General features: G+C 42.6%; 1 protein-coding gene across 4 annotated transcripts in view; it reads right to left on the minus strand.

Annotated features, from left to right (window-relative positions):
* CDC7 (cell division cycle 7) overlaps positions 1-16,194 on the minus strand; it is a 34,114-nt gene extending 17,920 nt beyond the window's left edge. The window contains exons 1-3 of one of the 4 annotated variants that reach the window (XM_039486099.1): positions 16,176-16,194; positions 6,697-6,797; positions 1,582-1,665 (exon numbers count right to left, since the gene is read on the minus strand). In XM_039486099.1, coding sequence (XP_039342033.1) covers positions 1,582-1,665; positions 6,697-6,790 — 178 coding nt within the window. In that variant the 5' untranslated portion in view covers positions 6,791-6,797; positions 16,176-16,194. Of the gene's footprint in view, positions 1-1,581; positions 1,666-6,696; positions 6,798-7,837; positions 7,857-9,547; positions 9,567-9,772; positions 9,889-16,175 lie in introns of those variants that run through there. The other 3 variants (XM_039486095.1, XM_039486096.1, XM_039486097.1) reach the window with 3 other exon arrangements.
* Between the last annotated feature and the right edge of the window lie 7,705 nt (positions 16,195-23,899).

Here is a 23,899-nt window from a genome sequence, read left to right on the forward strand (position 1 = left end):
TAAATGAAAAAAAGTATTTCATGTTACTGGTCTGACTGCTGCACTTGTGGTGAAAGAGACTATTTGAGTCAAGTTAAGTTTGTGACACAAAACAATAGGTTTCAAAGTCAAGGCTAAAGCATGAGGAAAACCTTTAAAAAGTGGTTTTAGTACAGAAAGCCACTTAAAAATTTGTTTGATAACCCTGAAGTACTTAAGAAAATTAACCATGAGTGTCCAGAAATTGGGAAGTACAAAATAAGTAACATTTCTTAATAGACCATAAAATATAATTTAAAGTCATTACAATTGTAAATGTTAGACCTGTATGCAAGCATAACAAGACTATAGTTGCATATACAGATCAGTTGCCAGCAGGAATCAACTCTAGTATTATCAGCAACAAAAACACAGGCCCCTCCACTTGAGGGAAAGGAATAACATCAATAACTAGCAAGACCTTTCCCTTTTTTGGGGACAGAAACTGAAGGGAGGATATGACCCCACACCCTAAGTTAGTGCAAGTGGAAACACATCTTTACATATAAGCCTTCAGTATTGCCAGTGTCACAAATGTCACTTTTTAGCAACATAGTCATTCCATCAACAGGGTTAGAAACACCGTTGTAAATTAAAATAAAGTGTCATTAAATAAGGTTGTTTGTTCATGACAAGAAGCATTCCATGCTCTTGAACTTTCAGATTGCTGTACTGAATTAAATATGTAGCTCTCTTTTAAAGCAGTTTTACAGACTAGTAGGTTTTTAAACATTTAGCAAGCTATCACAAGTATTACAATCATAAATAGCTGTTAAAAAAAAATCAAACATCTACTTTATATACTTTCAAATATAAGAAAAGTCAAAGCATTACGTTTAGTGAAAAACTTTCACCAAAGATCTTGCAGGTAAAATTTTCAAAAATGTGTAGGCTCCCATCCTGCAAATATTTACACATATGCTTAATTCTATTGCCCTGAGCAATCCCATTGATTTCAATGGGATTACTCATAGTAAAGTTAAGCATGTGTATGGTCACGGAATTGGGGCCTAAGTCCCATTGTCAAATTTTGAAAATTTTACTATGTGCCTAGTTTGAGCCCATATTTTAAAAATCTTAGCAATAATCATCCATTTTCCTCTCTTAGCCCCACCCATTGGGTTTAATATTAGAAAAGCAGAGACAACTTTACTGGTACTGAAATGTCTGAGTATAATTGTACATTTAGAATGTATACCTTAGAGACAAATATAGGTGGATTACATTTTATGTAGACACGCTTGGTTAAATCTACTCCAAGAGCTGCAGCACCCTATAGCAGTTTAAACTGCATGGTCTAAATCAAAACAAGCTGTTTAATCAGAGTCTACTTTGGTAGGAGGTTTCAAGAATCTGGCAGGGAAATCTCTTTGGAAAAACCCTTATCTACAAGCATTTGTACTTGCAACTAAATATTAGAACTCCCATTTCCTTCTAACAATACTAAAAAGCAATCCACAAAATGGCAGTCATACTAGAATTTGCCAATATTGGACTTCATTATATAGTTTTATACTCTTAAAATCTGTATTTCTTAAGTACATCAAAATTCAATACATTTACCTTCTCCAATTTTTTCCTTAATTTTGAACACATTTACAAGCTGTGGCACTGCTTCATAAAGTTTTTCAATATCTATTTTTACTCCTGTTGAGGGAATAAAGGAAAACAGAAAATATTTTGCTTAGTCTCAGTTTACTATGTATTAGACTTTAATTCAGATAAATGAGGGTAAAATTACATAAAAAGTAGTATAAAACTAACCCAGGCTCTGGTCCTGCAAAGACATATGCAGGTACATTTGGATAACACTCATGTGCGTAAGTTAAACATGAACACGCTTGCGGGTTTAGTGCCCAAGATCGCAAAAGAGTAGTAAAGACTATTCCAGTTAGCATGGTGCAAGGCACCTGAGGCACTCACATAAAAATATTGTACTGTAAATGGTTAAAGAACGTAGTTTGAGGAAATCTGCAAAGAGTTTAACTTTTTTGGCTTGAGACTCATGATCCATGAATATCCACCTTTGCCTTATTTATTTATTTATTTTTGGGTCCAGATCTCTGATTAATTAAATTTGATGTCTCTGATCCACCTTCATGGACAAACCCAATTGAGAGGGGCATTAAACTCTGCCCTTCCTGACATAACTGCTAACTGAATGCCAACAGTACTGCCCCATCTATCACGCTCTATAAGTTATATGCTGCTACAATGTTTTGTTTAAAACTCTTAAATTGTTGCCACTCAGCACAGCATGGCCAACCCTGAAAATTAATAGGATCTCAGATTATAGTTCAGAGACTAACATACACATGGAGTTAGTAATGTCACCATTTCATAGAAGACAAATCTATACTGGCTGCTGAGAAATGGGTAAGTAAGAGAAACTTCAAAGACAACAAAACAAAGAAAAGGCTTTAAAAAGGAAAATATTAAGAAGACAAACTCATATGTTATCATTGGAGGGCTGTTAAAAATATTCAAAAAAAAAAAAGCCTTGCTGATTATATTTAAATTGTTGCATTTTATACTCCAATCACTAGATGGCATAGCAAGGATACTGCATTCTTATAGGAAAACTAAGGAATTTCACTCAAAGGATGGGCCCTTGTTATTTTAGAAAAGTATTAGAGGACTCAAATGCTTTCTAAAAAAAAAAAAAAAAAAAAAAAAAGCACACTTTTGTAATTTTCAGAGAAATTCTAATTTGTTATGCTGTCTTATGATCTAACTATTGTCATGCAAAAATAAACCATTATGCTACTGCTAAAATACTATAAAGCCTTAGAACATAAAGCATATGAAAATATACACAAGGCTTTACATTTAAAGTTGAAACATTTTACAATGGTTGGGCTCAATTAGTGTCACCCTTTATCAACTTCTGTAACACTAGTGTTTGACTCCTAAGTCCATATTTAGACACCTAGACAGATGGCCTGATATTTCAAAGTAGTGAGAACCAAAAAGTCATTGGCCCATACTTTTATGGAGTTTGTGGCTAATTACTGCAGCAAGGGTAAAATGTTCCTACAATAGATGTTTTCAAGAATGGTTTGTTGTCTCTCTAACTGATATGGTAAGTTCTATTGAAATAAAACAGCTTTTAGTACAAGGTTGCTCATATCCTGCTCCAGCTGAAACAAACATTTTCTGAGCTCTGCATCTTGCTGTGCTAGTAAAGAATCTTCTAATCTTTCAGATCTTTACTAAAAAAAGTATTGAGGGTAATTTCTTATAGGAAGCCTCTTTTGTCACAGGATTGCTTCAAAAAAGTCCATAGCTTAGAAGAAAAGCCCCAACTCTGTCAAAAAGCATTCTTAGACAGCACAGAGTGGAGGGCCATGCCTTAAATATAATAAGTTGATCTCAGGTGACAACATATCTTTAAAGTCTCTAAAATCAGTAGCCCTGTACCCTCCCTGCAATCTATGGCTTTGGTTTACTTTGTGCCACCAGCCTCATGGGCCCGATGCAGCCCTTAATTTAGTGCCAATGCCCTTCTAAACAAATGCTAGACAGAGAATCCACTCAACTGGCTCAATTTAATCCAGAGTCTTTGGGTATGTCTACACTATGGGATTATTCCAATTTTACATAAAACAGTTTTGTAAAACAGATTGTATAAAGTCGAGTGCACGCGGCCACACTAAGCACATTAATTCGGCGGTGTGCGTCCATGTACCGAGGCTAGTGTCGATTTCCGGAGCGTTGCACTGTGGGTAGCTATCCCATAGTTCCCGCAGTCTCCCCTGCCCATTGGAATTCTGGGTTGAGATCCCAATGCAAAAACAGTGTCGCGGGTGATTCTGGGTAAATGTTGTCACTCAATCCTTCCTCCGGGAAAGCAACTGCAGACAATCATTTCGCGCCCTTTTTCCCTGGATTGCCCTGGCAGACGCCATAGCATGGCAATCATGGAGCCCATTTTGCCTTTTGTCACTGTCACCGTATGTGTACTAGATGCTGCTGACAGACGCGGTACTGCACTGCTACACAGCAGCATTAATTTGCCTTTGGAAGATAGCAGAGATGGTTACCAGTCATATTGTACCGTCTACCATGCCATTGTAAATTGGCGATGAGATGACGGTTATCAGTCGTTCTGTACCGTCTGCTGCTATCATGGGTGCTCCTGGCTGGCCTCGCTGAGGTCGGCCGGGGGCGCATAGGCAAAAATGGGTCATTCCCTTCCTATGTTTTGTCTAAAAATAGTCAGTCCTGCCTAGAATATGGGGCAAGTGTACTAAAGAACCAGAGAGCACAGCCGCTCTGTGTCAGAGCCCCAGAGATCCTGCAGAAATGAGCTGCATGCCATTCTAGGGGGTGCCCCTGCAACAACCCCACCCGTTGCTTCCCTTCTCCCCCAACCCTCCTGGGCTACCGTGGCAGTGTTCCCCCATTTGTGTGATGAAGTAATAAAGAATGTAGAAATAAGAAACACAGACTTTTTAGTGAGATAAAATGAGGGGGAGGAAGCCTCCAGCTGCTATGATAGTTCAGGCAGTACAGAATCTTTTCTTTATACATGACGGGGGGGGGGGCTGATGGAGCTCAGCCCCCGGTTGCTATGATGAGGACTGTTACCAGCCGTTCTGTACCATCTGCTGGGAATGACCAGGAGTCATTCCTATTTTTACCTAGGCGCCCCCGGCTGACCACCCCGAGGCCAGCCAGGAGCACTCACGGGCTGATGATGAGAACGGATACCAGTCCTTCTGTACTGTACCGTCTGCCACCGGGGAGGGGAGGGGAGGGGAGAGGATGCTGCTGTTTAGCTCTCCAGCACCCCATCTACCAGCAGCATGCAGTAGACATAGGGTGACATTTAAAAAAGGCGAGAAACTATTTTTTTCCCTTTTCTTTTGGGCGGGGGGGTGAAGGGTGTAAATTGACGACATACACCCTGAAACACCCGGGAAAATGTTTTTGACCCTTCAGGCACTTGGAGCCCAGCTAAGAATGCAAATGCTTTTCGGAGACTTCGGGGACTGTGGGATAGCTGCAGTCCTCAGTACTCCCTCCCTCCATGAGCCTCCATTTGATTCTTTGGCTTTCCATTACGCTTCTCACACAGCACTGTGCTGAGTCCCTGCTGTGGCCTCTGTCTATCATAGCCTGGAGATCTTTTCAAATGCTTTGTCATTTCGCCTTCTGTAACGGAGCTCTGATACAACAGATTTGTCTCCCCATACAGCGATCAGATCCAGTATCTCCCATACGGTCCATGCTGGAGCTCTTTTTGGATTTGGGACTGCATTGCCACCCGTGCTGATCAGAGCTCCACGCTGGGCAAACAGGAAATGAAATTCAAAAGTTTGCGGGGCTTTTCTTGTCTACCTGGCCAGTGCCTCCAAGTTCAGATGGCTTTCCAGAGCGGTCACAACGGTGCACTGTGGGATAGCTCCCGGAGGCCAATACCGTCAATTTGCGGCCACACTAACCCTAATCCAACATGGCAATACCGATTTCAGCGCTACTCCTCTTGTGGGGTAGGAGTACAGAAACCGGTTTAAAGAGCCCTTTATGTCGATATAAAAGGCCTCATTGTGTGGATGGGTGCAGGGTTAAATCGGTATAACGTTGCTAAATTTGGTTTAAACGCGTAGTGTAGACCAGGCCTTTGCCAGCTCCCACTGGCAGAAGTCTGTCCAGACACAGCTCACTCCACCAGAGGTTCTGCAGCTAGATAGCACAGACACCAAAGTGGGTGGTATTAGCCAAGGAGGCAATGTGGCCAGAATGCTCAGAGAATGCACTAATTCAATACAGTCTCTGCTGCTGGGGATCCTGCAGAGCCTTGGCAACAAACTATGGCTGCCCCAATGGGTGAAACACCACCTGTCTTCTCCTGGGGGTGGGATGGAACTTCCCCATTGGTGCAACGGGATGCAAATTACATGACTGTGCAGGGGATTGACAATGTGGGCAGGATTTGAACAAGACAATAGCGACCTGAAGTCACCATCATTACAAGTCGGTACCCAATTTATAGGAAATAACTGAGGGTTAAGGCCATTTTCTCACCTCTGAAGGATGAGGCTGAGACACATCCTGAGGTACACTGGAGAAGTAGCACTGTGTCTCTGGTCTTTGGCTAGATGACTGATCTCAAGGGCTATCAATATGGAAGTCTTCATAAATATTTATTTGGGCATAAGCTTTCATGGGTTAAAAACCCCACTTCTGCAGATGCAAGTTGCATCTGCAGAAGTGGGGTTTTTAACCCATGAAAGCTTATGCCCAAATAAATCTGTTAGTCTTTAAGGTGCCACCGGACTCCTCATTGTTTTTGTGGATACAGACTAACACGGCTATCCCTCTGATACTTGACATAAATATTATATTCAGCAAGGAAAATAGCTAGCTCAGGACAGAATTTTAGATTATAATAGTAACAAATTTCATAGCACTATTCTTTTACAATTCACTGATCCTATTAGAAAACTGCAACTACAGACTGGGCAGAAACAAGCCTGGAAATATCAGTTCAAAGCCCCTGAACATTGAACTTTGTTAAAGCTTTTCCTCTCAAATCTTGTTACATGTATTCTTCGTGTAACAGGATCTTACCCAACAATACATACATATAGTAGTAGAGAGTCTAAAGTGAAGGGAAGAGAAACATGGCAAAAACAAAATTTTAATCAGCGGCCTCTGCTCTCAAATACATACCTGACAACTTGCTGTTCTTTTCATGTCTCCTACAGAAATTTTCAGCCTGCAAAGGAGGTTGTTCATCTTGATAAGCGTTCAAGGATGCTTCCATCACAAAACTAACAAAGTAAAATACAAGGTCTATGAGGACAATGACTAATATGGTCTAAGAAGGAGAATGCCTTAGGCCTGCTTGCTCCCATTTGCCCTCCACACCTAACAAGATTTAGAGAGAGGACATTAAGCTGCCAGTTTCAGCACTAAAACTTTACTTGTTCAGGGGTATGAAAAAAAAAAAACACCCCGAGCAACAAAAGTTTTAGCATTGAAAAGTGCCAATACAGACAGTGCCACAGCTTCTGGCGATAAAACTATCACGCCTCATTCAGGGTGGTTTTTTTTTTTATCTTGGGAGAGCTCTCCCCCTGCGATAAAGAGTGACTACACTGCCCGTGTCACAGCACTGCTGCAGGCCATGCCAGGTTGGAGCACTTGAACTGAGAGCAGGAAGAGGATCTCCTCCCTCAGCTCTGGATGACATCCCTCCCCACTGGATGAGGAAGATGCATGATTTGAATGCAAATGAAACAGCTGGACTGGGGTGTGGGGAGTAGATTAGACAAGGCAGGGGGGAAGGGGGAGTTGAGGCAGGTTGAAGGGGATTGGGAACATGTGGGACAGGAGGAGGGGTGACAGATATGATGAGCCAGAGAAGAACTGGGACAAGGTGTGGGGGGATGCAACAAAGTGGAGGGAGAAGCTGAGATTAGAGGAGTCTGGGAACTGGGAGCTAGTAGGGATAGGGAACATTGGAGGAGAGGGGGCAGATCAGATGAGGTGCCAGGAGTAGGGGGAACTGAAACTGATGGAGCAAGAAAACGGGGGACAAGGAGCTGTTGTTGGGGGAGGGGGAGAGACTGGAAACAGACACCCAAGGAGACAGAGTTGGTGGGGCAGGGGTTGAGACTCCAACTTTTCTGGGTAAGGAGACTGGAATGAGAAGTCTGAGGATTGGAGACCATCATAAAGAGAATGAGACTGAGATGAGGAGTTATGGGTGAGGCACAGACAGGGCTGGGACAGGCAGAGGCTGAAAGAGATGGGGCAGAAGGGATCATGTTTGGAGGAAATGGGCAGAAGAGTCTGGGCCAGTGCTCACTAGAGTACACTGCCATCCTGAGCCTGGAATGGAATACAGGATTCCTGAGTGCCATCGCTCCTTTGCTGTCAACAAATATCTGTGAAACAAAATGGCAAAGTTTTCCATCCTCCTCTAGCACTGCTCCATATAGACGACAACCTACTACCACTCCGACCAGTTACTCCATTAGCTCAAGAGGTAATTTCCTTAGTTATCACTCAGGGAAATTAAACATATTTACATTTAAATAACATTACTTGCCAAGATCAAGCACTCAAAAGTTAGGAAATACCTAAATTAAGATTGCGAGTGCTACCTTAATTGGGCACTGTTGTGTATATGCATTATGATATAGTTCTTTAATTACATGATCACTTTCTAAGAAATAAAGTATGTGGGAAAAGAGACTCCTTAGAGAATCAGTAACCCCTTTGGAAGGGTCAACTCATCTCTGGCACAGAACTGAGGAATAAGCACTGCAAAAAAACAGCACTGAAATGCCACAAAATTCCCTTGATACTGCTTTGCCCTAAACCAAACTACAATAAAAAGGATATGATCTTTTTAGTGCTTGGCATATCACAAACAAGATATGCAGGTACAATTCTGATAATTTTTGCATAATTCTGCTAATGCTTTAAGTTGATATAATTTCACATTTTCCACTGCTAAGCAAATAAGCCTCTTACAGTACAAAGCGTAGAAATCTTATTTCCATAATCAGTGTTTGAGCAACAATATGTCAGTACTTCTAGATAGAAGAAAAACATCTGAGAGTTGTCAAATCAGGTTAACTTTACAAGGTAGCTCCCTTGTAGCAAGACTCCTGGTCAAATCCATGCTTTCCACTGCATTTAAAATGCAGCCTGAATGCATAAATATTAAAAACTGAGCATAAGCTACCTTAAACTTTGTCATTTAGTTTGTACATGATGTGTAAACTATTTCTCAAACGAGTGAGCAGAAATGCTGTCCAACAGATATACAGAGAATTTAGTATTCTATTTTTTTCCTGAAGAAATAAAAACCATGTTTTCTAAGATTTGTTGAATAAATAAAAGGGGAAGCGGCTCTTTAGGTTAACATTTCTTAATATTGATACTGATTATGTTTAGAACAACAAAAAGTGAGGCTAGGTTGCCAAAACTGGTATTCAAAAGGCTTCTGTTACTAAACAGATATTGCCCAAAGGAAATGACCATCAAAATGCTCATCACTGTGCAGAGGAGAACCCAAGGGCACGGTTATGTGGAAGAAGGGCACAAGTTACACATTAGTGAGTTTGGGACCTAGAAAGAGAGGAGAGAACAAGGGAGGGTAGAGTCTGGCTGTGTGTATGCAGGAGGCGCTGACTGCAAGTTACAGCAGCGAGGTGCCCCTCCCTGAGAGGCCTGACACTCAGCCTCCATCCCCGGGACGCCCTGCGCGAAGCAGGTGACCAGTCCGCACGTTGGCCCCGCTCCTTCCGGCGTTTCACCCCAAGCTGCAGAGCTGTGCGCGCCCCTCGGCGAGCACGGTCCGGCCGAGGCACGGGGAGGCGGGAGCCGGGCAGGTCAGTACTTTGAAACCGAGCTCAGGGCCGGCCCAGCGGGCCAAGAACGGACCGAGCGCGCCCGGCTCCAGCGCCCGAACGGGCCCCTTAGGGCCAAAGCCCCGGAGCCACACAGCAGGCCGGCTCGGCTCGGCTCGCTCCCCTCCCGCTGCTGGCCGGCGGGGGTGGGAACTTACGGGCAGCCCCGAACAGAAGCTCCCGCTCCCTCCCCGAGCCGGAGGGCCAGCCAGGGCCAGCCGCGCCGGGCGCTCGGCGGGAAAGCTGCCCTGAGAGCCGCGCTCAGCCCCGGCGCTGGGGCGGCCCGTGAAACGCCATTCAGCGACAGCCCGTCGCGGGAAGCCCCCGGGAGCCGAGCGAACCCGGCCGGGGTACGGGGGTGTCTCCCTCCCTCACTCACTCACAGGCAGAGCGGCGGCGGCCGGTCCCAGGGCGCCAAGAGTGCGGTTTTTGCCTGATGCCGCCTTTTGCAGACAGCTCCACGGCAGCCAATCCTAGCGTTCGTTAGAAGCGATAGCAGAATTCACCAATAGCAGCCCTTCCAAGAAAACAGTGCTTCCATTGGCCAGCGGGCGGGGGAAGGGTAGGGGGTGTCACCGCTAAAGTGGTGTGGCCGGTTCTTAGTGCTAGACCGCTAGGAGTTCTCTAGCTATTAGCCCGGTTACAAATGCGCCCTCACATCAGGGCCGCCCGGGGGGGCAAGTGGGGCAATTTGCCCCGGTCCCGCGGGGCCCCCACGAGAGTTTTTCGGGGCCCCTGGAGCGGGGTCCTTCACTCACTCTGGGGGCCCCAGAAAACTCTCGCGGGGCCCGGGCCCCCAGAGCTTCTTCCTCTCTGGGTCTTTGGCGGCAAGGGGCCCTTCTGCCCCGGGACCTGCCGCGGAAGTGCCCCGAAGACCCGCAGCAGGGCGTCCTGAATCCTCTGGGCAGCCCTGCCCCACATTGCACCACGCAGGGAGATGATGTGAGTGGCTCTGGACACTACAACTCTTGTGTGTCTAGACTCACTTGGGACTGTGTGTCCTGGCTTAGGTTATCATTTCAGAAGCAGAGCCCCTATAGGGATGCTGTTGTACTTTAGAAAGAAAATGAGGTACCCTCAGCTTTCTTGGTAGAAACTACTACCAGCAGTGCATGATACAATAACACTGAGCACAGTTTTTACTCTGGAGTTACAACGTATGATAGGGTGTTAAACTGTTTCTGCACTGATTGGGTTACTAAATAAACAGGATATTATTGATTACCTAAGTACAACATGCTGAAGTGAAAATGTTCCTCAGCTTTTTTACCTGTTCTCTTTGGGTCAACTTCTACACACTTTTACACTCTGTAATCCCCCTGAAGTCAATGGACTGCATTTTTGTAAGGGCTCTTTTACACAAGGAAGAAGCTCAGTGTGGAATAGCTGTTTGGTGTTACTGAATAGCTATTCCGCACTAACTCCCCGTGTGGATACTTTTTTTCCACACACAATTTGGAAGTGGATTAATTTAAATCATAAAAGGGCTGTTGGTGCAGAATAAGATCTACAACCTATCCTGGAAAACCATCCCCCATTCTCACAGGCCTTGGGAGGCAGGCCAATCCTTGCTTACAGACAGCTCCCCAACCTGAAGCAAATACTCACCAGCAACTATGCACCACACCACAGAAACACTAACCCAGGAACCAATCCCTGTAACACACCCTGTTGCCTTCTCTGTACCCATATGACACCATCATAGGCCCCAACCACACCACACAGGCTCATTCACCTGCACATCTGTGATATGTGCTATCATATGCCAGCAATGCCCCTCCGCCATGTACATTGGCCAAACCAGACAGTCTCTACGTAAAAGGATAAATGAACACAAATCAGACATCAGGAATGGTAACACACAAAAGCCAATAGGAGAACACTTCAATCTCCCTGGACATTCAATAACAGATTTAAAAGTAGCCATTCTTCAACAAAAAACCTTCAAAAACAGACTTCAAAGAGAAACTGCAGAGCTACAATTCATTTGCAAACTTAACACCATCAATTTGGGCTTGAATGGGAACTGGGAGTGGCTGGCTCACTACAAAAGCAATTTTCCCTCTCTGGTATTGACACCTCCTCAATTATTGGGAGTGGACCACATCCACCCTGTCTGAATTGACCTTCAACATTGGTTCTCCACTTTTAAGGTAACTCCTTTCTCTTCATGTGCCAATATATATTTATGCCTGTATCTATAATTTTCACTCCATGCATCTTAAGAAGTGGGGTTTTTACCCATGAAAGCTTATGCCCAAATAAATCTGTTAGTCTTTAAGGTGCCATTGGACTCTGCATTGTTTTTGGGGATACAGACTAACACGACTACCCCTCTGATACAGAATAAGAGTGTGAACATAGGGGATTAGTAGAGAATAGCTATTGTGCTTTAAATTCACATCCTAGCTATTTCAAAGTAACTTCCTTGTGAATCAAAAACATTGTTCTTCCTGAGAACTAGCTCTCCAGCAGTTGTGTACATAAATTTCCTATTCCCCAGAAAGTGAAATATAAGATTCTGTTTATTAAACATTCCATATTGAGAGTGTTAACTTTATCCATTGTTAAACTTATGCAAAGATTAAAGCTTTCAGCTTTCTAAAGGGAACCCTGTAGCATGGCTATTATATTATATTAAGCTTACACTGAAATTAAGAAGGAAGATGCTAACTCAGGGCCAAATTTTACCATCTTTATTATGGTTGAGTAGTATTTTTCTCCATAGATAGTCCCTATGCAGTTTGAGGAGTGAGAGGATGTACAGGTGGCTTTAAACAACTTTTGCACTCCCCAGTTTTGGACCAGCAGCTTTAAGCTGCACAAGCTGCCAGTAGCCCCATAGGTCCATTACAGCAGCCAGAGATCAATGTAAAAAGTACAGAGTAAAAGCATTAAATCATAATCTGAACTAAGGATGAAAGTAGTCAAGAGCAGATTATAGGACAAATTAATAAAACGAGGAAAATTCACAGGCCAAATTCTGTTCTTGTTAACCCATGTGACCCATAAAAGTTAGTGGTATTGAACAGGTGTGAGTGAAACTAGGTTTTGTCCCAACGTTTAAGTGCTTTAATTTTAATAGATTAAATATGACATTAATTTAGAATCATGTTGCTTATTAAAAGAATCCATCTATATTTGTTTCTGAGAGGTGTAATATCACACAACAGTTTATTTTTAAAAAGTAATATTTGTCAAAAAATACTTCCTTATCATCACTATCTGATCATTTGCAAATCTACCACTCTATTCCAGACCTGTCTCCTTCTGTCCAATCCAGAATCTCAGCCTTTATCTCTGATATCCCTTCCTGGATGGCTTGCCAACAATTTAAATTACCATGGCCAAAATTAAGCTCCTTATTTTCTCTCATAAATCCTCCCTACTCTCCATTTTTCTCTGTCATTGACACTAAGGTTACCTTTTTCCTTGCCACTCAGTCTCATAACCTGCGAGTCATCTTGAATTCCCCCCTCTCACTCTACCTTCCCCTCTACGGCTGCATCGAAATGTTACTGTTTCTTCTTCCACCTTTTCTTAAAGATCTGACCATTCCACTCTGTCCCAACACCTAAAACTCTCCTTCATGCCCTGATCATCTTCCATCTCGATTTCTGTAACATGTTCCTCTCCATCATCCCTGACACTCACATCATCTCCTCTGGGTGCCTCCTGAATTCAGCTGCTGAAACTATCTTCCTTGCTCATTGATCTCACCCATGTCACTCTCCTTCTTAAAATCTCTCCATTACATCAAATTTAAACTTCTTTTACCCCCCTTCGAAGACCCACATCTCTATGTATCTGACAGTGTCTCTTATGTTACCACCACTTTCTTTTGCTCTGCCAAGGCTGCAAGACTTGATGTCCCTCATCTCTTTCTCTAGCAAATATTTTGGTAACTTTTTGCTTGCTCTCTCCTATGTATGGACTCCTTCTACTTAACCAACACCTCTAGTCATTTTGAATACTTCCTGAAAACTCACCTCTTTTGCGATACTTATAATAAGTGAGTCAACTGTATTTATTTATTTATCTTCCATATAGTTAGATAGATATCCCACCAGATCTTCTCAATGCCTGCTCAGCCTCCAGCTTTACCTCTTATCTGGATGGAACCCAGGAGTTAGAGAGGGGAAACAGAGACAAGCACAGCTCTCTCTCTCTTGTGCTAAAACTAGAGGGAAGCTCTCTCCCCACTCCGGGTGTGATAGGTAAGGGTATGTCCACACAGCAAAGAAAAACTCATGGCTGGCCTGTGCCAGCTGTCTCAGGCTCACGGGGCTCAGGCTGCAGGGCTATTTCATTGCTGTGTAGACTTCTGTGGTCAGGCTGGAGCCTGAGCTCTGGGACCCTCACATCTTGCAGGGTCCTAGAGCCTAGGCTCCAGGCCGAGCCCAGACATCTACACACAGCAATGAAACAGCCCTGCAAGTCCAAGCCTCGTGAGTCCAAGTCAGCTGGCACGGGCCAGCCACAGGTGTCTAGTTGCTGTGTAGAAATATCCTAACAGGCTCCCAGAGCTCCCCTTCTCCTTAGCTGGTGCAGTAAGAGCTCCATCTTCTGTTTCAATCTACTTTAACCACTGCGCTTCAGCCAGTTCCCTCAACTCTATCTGTCTATCTTAGCTGGGGACTAGGAAAAAAAGAAATTGCAACCATTCAGATCTGATGAAGAAGGCAGAATGTTGAATGCTCTGCAGTCCAAACTGCTCCACTGTCTGCTCCAGTGGCCTCATGTACATGATGAACATGAAAGGTGACAAGCCAGAACCATATGGAACCTTAATTAAAAGAACCCTTGAGGCAGGTGAGCGATTGCCGAAAACAACCTCTGGGATCTCTCCAAGATGAAAGAATGAAGGTACTGAAAAGTAATTGTATCCACCACTGCAGAGTCTGCAGGTGGGTTAACAATGTCTTGTGGCTGTGACAGATCTAAAAGAATCAGCACTGACAATGGACCATGCCTGGGGACTGATAATCTGCTAGTTTAACTGGTGAAGCCTCCTTACTCTATTCAGGCCTAAAATCTTCTGAATAGATTTTCTTTGAAAGATAATTGACAAATTTATCTGACACTTACAGGTACAAGAGTCTGTCATCTCCCTGTATTGCCAAGAGCTCCTGCCCATAAGTTAGAATTGTCTTTGTGTAGGTTGTCCTTGCCCTAGCAGTCTTTGCAAAATTACAGTTTTATGTCTATGAAAATGCACAGCACTTCATTGTCCAGTAAGAAACATTGTTCAGGCTTTATCAGCCTGAAACTCAAATGTAACAAGCAAGATATCACTTGGTCTTAATTCCCCTTTTTGGTTTTGAAATATTGTTCTGTGGTAAGTGTTGCCTCTCTTTAAGATTATGTTGAGACAAATCACTACAGTTTCCTCACTCACCAACAGTATTGTCAACCAAAAGCATTCAAAACTCCTAAGTCAGGCCCACCTCCAAAATCATGAGATTTCCTTAAAAAGCATGAGACTTTTACAAAACAATAAAAGTTTTGAGCTTTTCATTTGCATTCGGATTTTGCACCGTTAAGTTACATTTAGATTACATTTTCATGTTTTTCCCTATAACCATGAGGGCTAGAAAATTACTTTTTTATTTACATGAAAACTGAGATTTTAAGTAATCACTTGGATGTAAGAGTGGGAGCTTTAAGAAAACACCAAATGTCACAAGACTCATGATAAAATCACCAAATTTGGCAATACTGTATTAGCCCTCATATAACACATACCCAGATGTGGTGATAACTATGCAGACCAGCATTTTCCAGTCTAGGGGTTGCTATACCCAGGTGGATGGTGAAGGGTTAGTCATCCTATCTCAGCAAAATTTCCAGTAACTAGCAGTAACTAGGACCCAGGCAGAGTGAGTTGAAGGTAGACAAGGAGAAGCTCTAAGGCAGTCATGTGGAACAGTTTGGATCACTTGGTACGCTGGGCCCATTCAAACAAAATGTCTTTTAATATAGCCAAATGCAAAGTTATACAGCTAGGAACAAGAATGCATGCTATACCTACAAAATGGAGGACTGTATGCTGGACAGCAGTGACTTGGAAAAAGATTTATGGGTCATCATGCATAATGAGCTCCCAGTGCAATGCTGTGGCAAAAAGGGCTAATGCAATCCCTGGATGTATAACCAGCAGAGTAAGTGATTTTGCCTCTGTATATAGCAATGGTCAGGCCAATCCTGGAATACTGCGTACAGTTCTGGTGTCCACATTTTAAAAAAAGATGTTGAAAAATTGGAGAGGGAGCAGCAAAAGGACTGGAGAAAATGTCCTTCAGTGAGAGACTTTCAGCACTCAATCTGTTCAGTTTATCAAAAAGAAGATTGATAGAGAACTGGTTTACAGTGTATAAGTACCTTCATGAGAAGAAGATACTGGGTACTAAAGAGCTCTTTAATCTAGGAGAGAAAGGCATAACAATGGCTGAAAGCTGAAACTAGACAAATTCAAATGATAAATTAGTTACAAATTTTTAAAAGTGAGAACAATTAATCATTGGACAAAACTCCCAAAGGAACTGATGGAGTTTCCCTTTCCTAATATCTTCACATCAAGAGTGAATGCCTTTCTGGAAGATATGCTTTAACCAGAGATAATACAACTTTAGTCTCACACAAGTTATTGGGCTTAATAAAGGAGTGACTGGGTGAAATTTAATGGCCTGTGATATACAGGAGGACAAACTAAATGATCTGATAGTCCATTCCAGCCTTAAATTCTATTAATTCTCCTGCAGCCAACCCAGCTTCAGTTTCTCCTACCTTTCCTGTACTTTCCATTTCTCACCCTTCCACCTCGCTTCCACTGCATTCTGTTACAGGGAAGTGCCACTTGAAGATGGTGAGAAACCAGCTGTCCCGACTCCATAGCTGAACTGTTCACATTGCTCAGCCAACTGCTCAACACCTAATAGAGCTTTCCTGGAAGAGAGACTAGTGCAAAATGGTGAGGGAAGAGATGTAACCGAACTAGCATCTACCGCTACCTCACCATCCCTAGACAGTACTGCAACAATCTTCTCAGCCAACACCCAGGCTATACTCAGCACCCCATGCCCCACCCAGTATCAACCATTCCCCCCTGTCAGCTGCCACCCACCAGAACTCCCCCCAGCTAAAACCAACCAGGGTTTATTTCTGACTCCACTCTTGCAATCTTTTGTGATTACACATGAGTATGGATGTCAATGCAAATGACTGTGACAAGACTTGACCTGAAGTCATGCAGCTGGTTGGGGGAAGGAGGAAACTGTTTGGGAGGAAGACTTTTGAGAGACTCTGGAGGAGGCACAATTAAAGCATTCCCAGCAGGCACCAATCTATCTTCAATAATTTGAACACTTCTTTTAAATATTGCTGCAACATTTTCTAACACTCTTGGAAAGTTTACTGAGTATACTGTGCTTGAGCCAAACAGGGTTGTATTCATGTAATTAAAGGCAAAAATTGGCCACTTGTGCACATTTTCTAAGTGTTCCTCCTTTTTTCCTTATCTGTATTTTATCTCTTCTTGAGACATCTGTTTGAACCCACAGAGTTGCAATTTCCTTTGTTATTTGTTCTCCGGATTTTCCCAATACATCTATCATTTTTCTCATTGCCAAACTTTCTGTTTCTGTTCCCCTAGTAGATTTGTGGATAGCACCTAGCTCTTGCTTCAGTATCTGACATAGGGCTGAATCTGGTAACCTTATTCGCTTGAGTAATTTCAATGTCAATGGGAATACTCGCACATGTTCAGGGAGCAAGATTTGGCTCCTCAGTTGTACTTTCGTAATAAAAGCTAAAATGAGATTTCAGGAAACTGCAACTTATTACCTTAATATTTATGACACTGTCAAGATTGCGCTGTAAAAATTCATATTATTTAATTCTCCACTCTGACACTAAAGCATCATTTCATTTATATGCAAATAAGAATATTCTACTGCTGTTTCTCCATTGCAGAAACTGTTTGAATTATTCACAATTTATTAATAAAGCTTCATAAATACGTATTTTTTCCACTCAATTGGTAGTAGCCATGGAGAGAAACTATAAATCAGACTTTTGTTGTTATGAGCTTCATAACAAATATGAAGATTTATGGAGTACATAATTAGGTGTCCTGTGATTGTAATGGAAATAGTGAATCATCTAGATGAAATACTCTTTTCTTTATGCCTTTCTCTTTGGTAGAGGTATTTTTGGAAAATGGACTATAAAAATTAACAAAGTTATACAAACTGCTCGTGAAAAATAAGATACCATTTAAACGTCATTTCCAACAGTATGTGATGAAATAATTGTATTTAACCTCTCCGCACTTCACAGTCTGTATAGAATAAGAAATGCAGTTCTAGGATATAAATATTATGATTTGTATAAATGATTGATTTTATACCAAATTCTGATTTTTAAAATGAATACTTGATCCTACAAGGTGCTCAGCACTCTGGCCTTAACCCAGAAAAGCACGGAAGCACGTGCTTAACTTTAAATAAGTAAGTAGCCTTACTGAAGATATTGTGTGCTGGTGTTAGCAGCAAGTACTAGCTGGGGAACATGCTAGATCTGCTTAGAGGAGCAGCAAAAGGCAATCTATGGTGATATCCCTGAACCCATTTTGAGGAATACTGTACTGGCTGGTAGAATTACTGTTGCAGAGCATATTCTGGGAAGTGTTAGCTACACAAATGTGCTACAAATAACACAAACCCATAATACTGGACAGAGTAGAATTTAGTCCTGAAAATGTGTAAGGTAATGCAGAGTTCATTATCAGATGTTTAGAATTATGAAGTCCTTCAAAAACAGTGACTCTTGTGTCTTCTTGTATAACTACTTGTTTTTAATTTAAATGCTAATTTTAAAGTAGGTCTACTCACTACACTCTTTTTTGGAGAGCCAGCTTTATTTTGCTGGTCTAACTTTCACTTCTAAAATTTAATTAAATAAACTTAAAAAAAAAGTTCGATGATGCGAACTTGTTTCTGGAAAGACTCTCAAAGCTTATGTATGAGGCTATTAGCTGAAATCCTTTGACAAAAGTAGAATGCTACTACCATTACTCTGAGAGTAAGTAACTATTATATGGCCTATTTGTAAACTGTGATCAAAACACAAAACGGAGCAACCATAACACTTATTTAGGATGCCTTTTGACAGCATCATACTACAGATCGGCCATCTTTTATATTCTACAGAATATTTATTATGGTATGACATTTCTATTTGCAAATGGATTCAAATTTTAACTCTTAGGACAATTATGATGCTTTATTTGGGTAAAAGAGACACTGGTGATATGGCCCTATATAAATTATTAATTATACATGGCATAACATCCAGTCAGGAGTAAAAAACTACAGTAATAGGCAGTGTCTATGGCTTGAAAACAAACATTAAAAGAGCTCCAAATTTCAGATTCCCTGAGCTCAATCACTGCTCCCATAGGAAACCCACAGGATGGGAGAAAGCCTGCAAGAAACTCCATTTTTGCCTGGCATAGTTTTGTTCCTTCTCAATCTCCCCTGAAGGGGTAAGGTTCCCAACCTCAGTCTGTTGCAGAGAGACCAGAAATCAGGCTGAAAACACACTGACCCCAAGTATCCAGTGTGGACAGTTGGCTCCTCCCCAGACCATCCTTTTTCTTTCATTACCTGCCTCGCCAACCCACAGAGGTCAACCACAGAGTATGCCTGCAAAGGGGCTGCCATGATTTTGCAAGGAGGGGAGAGCATGAGTATCATAGAATCATAGAATTCAAGATCAGAAGGGACCATTATGATCATCTAGTCTGACCTCCTGCAAGATGCAGGCCACATAAACCGATCCACCCACTCCTTAAGCCAGCGACCCCTGCCCCATGCTTCAGAGGAAGGCGAAAAACCTCCAGGGCCACTGCCAATCTACCCTGGAGGAAAATTCCTTCCCGACCCCAAATATGGCGGTCAGCTGAACCCCGAGCATGCGGGCAAGACTCTCCAGCCATACCCTCTGGAAAAAGGCTAACAATATCCTATCATTGACCCATTGTACTAATTACCAGTGTGGCACTTAATTGACCTATTGACTAAGCCCGTTATCCTATCATACTATCTCCTCCACAAACATATCTAGCTTAATCTTAAAGTCATGGAGGTCCTTCACACCCACTGTTTCCTTCGGAAGGCTGTTCCAGAATTGCACTCCTCTGATGGTTAGAAACCCCTTCGTATAATTTCAAGCCTAAATTTCCTGACTGACAATTTATATCCGTTTGTCCTCGTGTCCACATTAGCACTGAGCTGAAATAATTCCTCTCCTTCCCTGGTATTTATCCCTCTGATATATTTAAAGAGTGCAATCATATCTCCTCTTATCCTTCTTTTGGTTAAGGAAAACAAACCGAGCTCCTCAAGTCTCCTTTCATACGACAGGCTTTCCATTCCTCGGATCATTCTAGTGGCCCTTCTTTGTACCTGTTCCAGTTTGAATTCATCCTTCTTAAACATGGGAGACCAAAACTGCACACAATACTCCAAATGAGGTCTCACCAACGCCTTATATAACGGGACTAGCACCTCCTTATCCCTACTAGAAATACCTCGCCTAATGCATCCCAAGACCGCATTAGCTTTTTTAACGGCCACATCACATTGCCTACTCATAGTCATCCTACGATCAACCAGGACTCCTAGGTCCTTCTCCTCCTCCGTTACTTCCAACTGGTGCATCCCCAGCTTATAACTAAAGTTCTTGTTAGTCATCCCTAAATGCATAACCTTACACTTCTCATTATTGAATTTCATCCTGTTACTAATATTCCAGTTTACAAGGTCATCCAAATCTCCCTGGAGGATATCCCGATCCTTTTCCGAATTTGCAATACCTCCCAACTTGGTGTCATCCGCAAACTTTATCAGCCCACTCCTACCAAAACACCTCTTGGTTCCATGTAGGGTGACCAGACAGCAAGTGTGAAAAATCGGGATGGGGGTGGGGGGTAATAGGATCCTATATAAGAAAAAGACCCAAAAATCGGGACTGTCCCTATAAAATCAGGACATCTGGTCACCCTAGTTCCATGCTGCCCTTCCCAATTCTGCTAGCTTTAGCTCTTTACTACCTGCACTGGCAAACAGGAACATCAGCCTGCTTCCTCAGGTGCATGAGGAACATCTAGAGTAGAGGGCAAGGGCATTTATAAATGTGAAGTCAATGTTGAGCCCTCAATCCCCATCATTTGTTAATGTTCTTCTATGAATAGAAATCTACTCAGAAGATTATATATGCCACATTGAGATGCCAATTTCTGCTCAGAGCCACAGGAACTTGCTATCTGTTTTCTGTAGTAATTTATATTGTTGGTTGTTTTTCAGGATAGCATGTCGTACATTGGCTTTTGTCTGATTCCTACCACATTTACTCAGACCACAACCCCATTTTTGGAGTTTGTGGATCTCTTTCATATTCTCTGTGGGAAACAACTTTAGTGCTCTGATTTGGTATGGCAGCATTCCAGGTAGAAAGTTTTGGCTTGCACAGGGTTTTTCAGGCAGGATTTGTATACGTTCTGATGCTTTCTTCACTCCGTGGTATGTAAAACACAGGAACATATGGCCCAAACTATATAAATGTGTGAACTGTTCGGCAACTGTTTCTCATTATACAGATAAAATATAAACATGGTAAGTAAACTGAGATGATAGAGGCTGGGGTCAGGAATACTGTAGGGGTTCAAGAAAGCAACAAATGTCAGGCAATGATCTGTGAAAATTTAAATGTTTCTGTCCAATATATTTCCAAGACATCTTATTTTAAAAAGACAATCATAAAGAAAATTAATATATTTCATAAATTATATGGGGAAGGTACACTCATTGTTCTGCCTGATTGGAAATGGATTAAACCAATGTAACTGAGAGCTGAATAAATCTGGCTCTGGGGCTTGATTTGTATTTAGTTCATGAGGGTAATATGCCATCTAGTGGCAAGTAGATATATTTTCTTAAACAGAGATGCTGATATGTTTACTAGTTATTTTGGCTGTGAAACTGATACACATATAGGGGCAGTGTTAGTCCATGGCACTTTTATTACACGGTGACCTATTACAAGCATCCCTCCCTCTCCCTCTGTGTTTACTGTATTTTGTAAGAGGGATAGGGCATGGGAGAAAAAAATATTTTCTCATGAGATTTGAAAGCTGATCGAGAGCAGATGGGATGAGGAGATATAGGAAAGCAATTTCAGATGGCAGGAACAGCAGATGAGAAGGTTCTCACCCTGTGATGGAGTGTTCACCCCACACAAAGTAGAGCAGATTGAAATGTGGATGGATGATGGGGCCCAACTAAAAAGTGACAGGAGGGGCTGGTATAAAGCCAGGAAGTTGGCAATAGAAAAGGAACTACAGAGGAAGCTGTCTGCAGTTATTCCCTGGGAAGAGGGAGTTTGAGCTGAGAGAGAGAGGGAGCCAGAAGCTGTAGGAAGGAGTCCAGGGAAAGAGCAACAGGGTCTCAGGGAAAGCAGACCACAGTTGCCAGGTAAAGGGTCCATGGACTGGAACCCAGAGTAGTGGGCTGACCTGGGTTCCTTTACCAGCCACTGGGGAAGTGGCACAGAGCAGGCAGTAGAGTGTAGACAGTTGTCCAGTGAGACTTTGGTACTCTGGAAGGAGAGAACTATAGTGACCTGGCCAGAGGGGAGGGGCAAGAGGGGGCATAAGAAACTCTAAAAGCCAAAGAAATGCCTGTCCCTGATCAGTACACAACCTTACTCTTTATCCTTCCCATGGGATACAAAAGAGGTGGTAACAAGACCTCAGCCTCAAAATGAAGCGTGACTATAAGTTGTAAGAGGTGGGACTGGGACTAGGGGTGTGCACTACAGGTATATTTGGGCCTGCTAAGAAGGAGGAGGTGGGAATAGGAAAGGGGGACACGGGTAAATGTTCTGCGGCATCAGAGCTAGAAACAGAAACACTGGGAAACAGGCTCTGTGGCGTCAGAACTATGGATATACTTGCTTGAAACTAAACCTAATACATATTGCATTGCCTGCACTTCGGTCTTCTGCTTGTCTTGGTGACAAGAACCAGGGGAGGGGGTGAAGGGAAAGCCCCTAACATACCCCGAGTCCCACAGAAAGAGAGACCGCTGGGCAGCAAAAGGGATGTCAGACCAGAGAGGAGCTAATCCTCAGATGTGGTCACAAAGAGGCATCCTAGTGATGAATGTACTCTGGGTCACCCCCCTGCCCCCAACAGTGGTGAAACTGTGTTAAGGGTGGGGGGCTGGTGCTAGACAAAAGAGCAGAGAAAGACAAAGGGCCAGATTCAGCACCAGGATATACAAAAGGGAGACAGCTTGCACCTCCCTAATGCTGGAGTTGCTGAAACAAGTCAGGGAAGCCACCTGGGCTACCTTAAATTATGACCCTGATGCAAGGGTCTCTATGGACTACAGCAGGAGTGCCAGGACAGAAGAATGCTTCAGCTGTTCCCTGTCAACCCTGACATGCCCCATACTTCCCATTGGCCCACTGCAAAATGCTCACTTAGTCCACAGGCTCAAGGATATTTCCTGGGGTGTGTGGGGCTTATGCCTTCCTGGTGGCTGCTTTGCCCCAGAGCAACCACGGGGCCTAATTCTCCACTATCTTGAACCTTGTGAAGTCATTTACACTAGTGCAGAGTACGGAGTGTGAAACGCACTCATAAGGTGGCATTTTAAACCCATTCTTCACTGGTAATGGAAAATCAGGCTCTGGGTCTATAAGGAATGATTGAGAAAATCCATGGAGGTTTTTAAAAGCAAGGAAGACCTTTTTGAACTGGGTCTTGAAATAAGTAGAGAGCTAGTAAGGATGTTTAAAGATGAAGTTGATATGGCCAGTTTTTATCTATAAACTGCATATTAAACAAAAGTATTAGTTAACTTAAAGTTTTCTGCTGCATATTTATATCAAGGAACATTGTCTAAAAATCTCTAGGCATTTTAAAATATGAAAGTGTGGAGTTGAAGGAAGGTAAATAAATAAATATTCAAATCCAATCACAGTTCAGACACCTCTTAAACAAATGTCCATGTGTAAAATATCACATTACTTATGCTGCATGGAATCAAGGCTGTGGCATACATGAGAAAAGCTGAGTTACTGATAGGTAGATTTCTAGTCACAGGAAATATGGGAGATAAGGAAAGTTCAGGGTCAAGGATGAAGTCAAGGCTATGGACAGTGGAGGCATATGATAGATCTAAGTTGAGCAGAGACATGGAACTATGTTGATAATCAGAAAGACACATATAATACATTATATAGTATGGACAAAATTCTGCCTTAATTTACATCCATGCAACCTCACTGACCTTGTCAATTTGACATAACATCACTGTCAATGTGATATATACATATATACAGATTTTTATTTAAAGGCACAGGGCCTGATTCTCCTTTCTGTTATACCATTTCTAGGCAATTGTAATTCCACTATTTGTTACTGTTACATCCTCCTTGACCTT

The sequence above is a fragment of the Mauremys reevesii genome, linkage group 8 (assembly GCF_016161935.1).
Source record: "Mauremys reevesii isolate NIE-2019 linkage group 8, ASM1616193v1, whole genome shotgun sequence".
Classification (NCBI taxonomy): domain Eukaryota; kingdom Metazoa; phylum Chordata; order Testudines; family Geoemydidae; genus Mauremys; species Mauremys reevesii.